Here is a 4,717-nt window from a genome sequence, read left to right on the forward strand (position 1 = left end):
AAACCCAACACCCCCAAAAATAAATAAATTAATTAATTAAAGAAAAAAAGTAAAAATGAGTTGATTTAAAATTCATGGACTAGTAAATCCTGAAAGTACCACAGGCATTTATACACACATATCACACATACACAAACATTTAAAATTCACAGATTAACAAAACCTATTTACTAGAGAGTATAGATATATGGATAAAAGATACACGGGTGTGTTCACATAGCCTTTTTTTAAGAACCTGCACTTTCAACAGAGGACAGAGCTCTGGTACGGGATAATGGCAATACAAGTAGTCTAGTCTCTAGTTCAGTTAAGATATAGATGCAAGGTTGTACATTTTCATGGTTAAATGAAGTAAAAAAATAATGAGTCACTATTGTTTGGTGAGCTCTGTAACGTGTTTGAAGGCTGTTTTCCTCAGTATAAAAACAAACAAAAACAAACACCAGGAGAAACCAACTTGGTCACTACTTGAATTTTGGAGGACTTAGCATGAATCCATTCCCACCAGAGACATGGCTAATCTAGAACCTCCCTACCCACCCTGCCCCAAGACCATCCCAGGTGTTGCCTACTCCTCTGTGGTAGGTTTAAAAATATACTGTTTTTTAAGGATGGGAAGGTAAGGGACTAGGTGAGTTATTGCTTATTTTAATCAATCTTACTGATTTTAGACATCTAAAACTGGCTAGTAGCAGGGAAAATATTTACACACTGGTTATATATTAGTATCAATCTGGTAAGAATAGTTCTCCAAATCATCTTAAGCTATCAGACCATGAAGGAATACAAAAAGAAAAGAAAACCCCATAAACTCTGAAAATATAAGCAATAGAAGAAATCTATTCCCCAAATAAGTTTAACAAGCTATTATGAGTAAATGTTTCCTCAGTCTTTACAGTCTATACTATAGGGATTTTTGAGGCTATAATTTGAAGAAGATGTAATTTATTTCTTCCTTCTTGAAAGAATGAAGTACAGTTTATCATTATTGCTGAAATGACTACTTAGGGGAGATAGCTTAGTAAATAAAACAGCCTTTGGTAGCTTAATTAGCTCTCAACTCAGGTGGTTACAGGCAAGATTTCAAAAGGTAAAGTAACACAAAAAAGGGATTCTCTAGTGATTAGCTAATTACATTTTATAAAACATATCATTGGACTAAGTATGTTGACTATAATTTTAATGACTTTCTGCAACAAGTTTTCACTCTAAATATATTAAAAACTTGGGAATACTTTTTGGAAAGACCAAGAGGTTATAGTTAATATGCCCCTCAAAATGGGAGAAAAGTTACTAGCTTTCATTTTAGCTAGAAATTTTTTCCTCTTACAGAAGCTTTTGAAATTGCCATCTCCTTCTTGTTTTAAATGGCTGAAATAGGGAAGTTGAGAACCTTGAAATCATTCAAACAAGAAGGCAATGGTGAAAAATTTCTCCCAAGCTGAAGCTGTGGAACTCTGCTACAAGAACGTGAACAGGTCCTGTCTTAAGACTCCTTACTCACCAGGTCCTCGGGCAATTCTGTATGCAGTCCTCAGTTTTGGGGCCCTGCTGACTGTGTTTGGAAACTTACTGGTCATTACTGCTATTCTTCACGTCAAACAGCTGCACACATCTACAAAGTTTCTGATCGCATCCCTGGCCTGTGCGGACCTCTCGGTGGGAGTGACTGTGATGCCCTTTAGCACAGTGAGGTCTCTGGAGAGCTGCTGGTACTTTGGGGAGAGTTACTGTAAATTTCATAGATGTTTTGATAATTCCTTATGTTTTGCTTCTTTATTTCACTTATGCTGTATCTCTGTTGACAGATATATTTCTTTACTGATCCTCTGACCTACCCAACCAAGTTTACTGACTTGGTTTCAGGAATATGCATTGTTCTCTCTTGGTTCTTTCTGTCACATGTAGTTTTTCTATCTTTCACACAAGGGTCAATGAGGAAGGGGTTGAGGACCTAGTAGTTGCTCTCACCTGTGTAGGAGGCTGTCCAGCTTCAATGAATCAAAATTGGGTTCTAATTTATTTTCTTCTATTCTTTATACCCACTGTTGCCATGGTGTTTGTTTATATACGGTAAGGTATTTTTGGTGGAAGGCCAGGAAGATGGAAAGTACAGCCAGCCAAGTTCAGTCCTCCTCAGAGAGTTATAAGGAAAGAGTGGCAAAGAGAGAGAGAAAAGCTGCTGAAACATTGGGTATTGCTACGGCAGCCTTTCTGGTCTCTTGGCTTCCATACATTATTGATGCTATAATTGACGCTCATATGAATTTTATAACTCCTCCTTATGTTTATGAGATTTTAGTGTGGTGTGTTTATTATAATTCAGCTATGAACCCCTTGATATACGCTTTCTTTTATCCATGGTTTCAGAAGGCAATAAAACTTATTGCAAGTGGCAAAGTCTTAAGAAGTGATTCGTCAACAATTAATTTACTGAGGAAACATATGTATATTGTTAAGATTACTGCACGGACTTTAAAACTAATGTGGGGGCTTCCCTGGTGGCACAGTGGTTGAGAGCCTGCCTGCCGATGCTAGGGGACGCGGGTTCATGCCCCGGTCCGGGAAGGTCCCACATGCCGCGGAGCAGCTGGGCCCGTGAGCCATGGCCGCTGAGCCTGCGCGTCCGGAGCCTGTGCTCCGCAACGGGAGAGGCCACAACAGTGAGAGGCCCGCATACCGCAAAAAAAAAAAAAAAGATTTCTCCAAACTGATTCTAAGTGTCGAGTCCAAGGCAACTTTATCCTCCTTAAGCTTCCTGCTCTGGGGCCGGGTCCCCACGTGTGGAGAACTAATGGCCTAATTGTGTGATGGGACACACGGTAGCAAAGGAACTGAAAATGGAGCGGGGGGGATGTGGGTGATTACAGCACATGATAGGTGCGCTACCAAAGTATATTTTGGGGTCTCTGCCCACCAATGTCCTACACACTGTTTACAGAAATGATAGAATTATTCCTGAAAGTTTTTTAAACCTATTAATGTAAGCACATATAGATACAAGGTTTGCAACAGAATTAAGGAGGATGTCTTTTGTTTCCACAAGAAGCTCAAGCACATTAAAAATTTGGGACATAATGAATTTCTCACCCATTCAGCTTATGTCTGAACTGTCTTCTACTAAATTGTCAAATTAAAAGTGATTTCTACATTCTCTAAGAAAGTGACTAACCTGCAGGAGCAGACCATAATAATAAAGAATTTCCTGATTGTTCTAATATGATCTCATTCCTTTTTACCTTGTCATTAAATTTGTTTAGTGCTACCATATTAAATATACTGCTTTAGTACCCACTATTTAAGGCTTTTAAGGGACTTTAAAAAGTCCTTCTTCCTGATAATCATTCTTTCTTCTTTCGTTGAATTATTTTGTCCTTACCCAAGCAATTGATTTGTTTCAGTTGCTCAATTTCTATAAAAAATTCAATGCTAATGGATCTTAACATATTAAATAATATATGTGAACAGCCGTAGCACAATGCCTGATATGTAAAGAACACCATCAAAGGTGACTTTGCTCTTGTCCTCCCTCCCTCCCTCCCTCCCTTCCTTCCTTTGTTCTTTCCTGGTTGGGATGAACACCACATTCAACATCAAGAATACATTTGACCAGAAAAGATTTCCCCAAAGTAAAGGAATGGGATTGTATGTAAAAACCCAGGTAACTGCCTTAACCCCCTGCTTCACATAGGTGAACACTTGTGGCAAATGATTTACTCAGCTGCTTATGAAGAAATAACCCTTTCCACAATTCTAAATCTTCTTCCCAGGAAACATGTTGCATCGCCAAAAGGCACACATTATCCTGTTTGCATTTTTAAAAAGCTCTGCTTTTTATTACAAATTTATATTAAGTACTGCACCTATAACCTTCTGCATTCCTACACTACTCTTTGTACATGACCAAGATGAAAAAAGAGGAATCAATCCACCAGCAATGCCACTGCATTATTAGAGTGACGATTTGCTTCTTAAGAAAACCCAAGGAAGAGAAAGTGCAGATCTGTCCTGAATCCCTTCTCCACATACCTGTTGCACTGCAGATGACATTGTTAATTAAACTCCTCGCTCAAGGAACTGTATTTCTTTGTTTCTTTTCTAACTAGCGTGAATGCTTTTGTGGAACTAGACAACCTGAACTATGGGCATTGTGTTGTTTTACAACTTAACAATCAGTCTCAAGGGAATTGGGTTTGAAAAATTAAAAAAAAAAGCCAAAGCAAAACCTTGCCTTTCTAAAGTTTAACAGCTAAATGAGCCTAAACCGCCCCTCCATCCTCTCAGGAATCTCTGCTTTCTGAAGTTTTCATCACCTACAGCGCTGAAGGCTCTAAATCCGCTATTTACTGTAACTATAAAAGTCAATCTAAACTGTTGAGTTACAGGTGACCCTAAGGAACCTGATTCAGTTACACATGGATGAGATCAGTAGTTCAAGTAGAAGAATGGTTATACGTCTTCCATCTCTAGGAAAATCTGATTGTCACAGTCCACACATTGTCTCACATTCCAGTCACTAAGAAGAGGTCTTATCACCTATCGTTTTTGTCTTTTTTCCTTTGTTTAAATGTGACTAAAAGAACAAGTCGCATCAACCCTCTCGGGGGAATGGGGTATAATTATTATCTCTTTAAGGAACTCACGTAACGATGCCAAAATCTCAGATGTTACTGACCTAAATCTACTCACATGATGAAGGACTTACCTTTTCTTTTTT

The 4,717-nt window shown here is 38.5% G+C and overlaps 1 protein-coding gene across 1 annotated transcript; it reads left to right on the top strand.

Annotated features, from left to right (window-relative positions):
* Window positions 1-1,419: 1,419 nt before the first annotated feature.
* LOC101317889 (trace amine-associated receptor 9) lies at window positions 1,420-4,197 on the top strand. Its single transcript, XM_019951413.2, is given in 5 exon segments — window positions 1,420-1,816; window positions 1,819-1,893; window positions 1,896-2,084; window positions 2,087-2,447; window positions 4,107-4,197. Coding segments are annotated over 5 exon segments (1,113 nt in total).
* The last annotated feature ends 520 nt before the right edge of the window (window positions 4,198-4,717 follow it).

Source organism: Tursiops truncatus, chromosome 12, assembly GCF_011762595.2.
Source record: "Tursiops truncatus isolate mTurTru1 chromosome 12, mTurTru1.mat.Y, whole genome shotgun sequence".
Lineage (NCBI taxonomy): Eukaryota > Metazoa > Chordata > Mammalia > Artiodactyla > Delphinidae > Tursiops > Tursiops truncatus.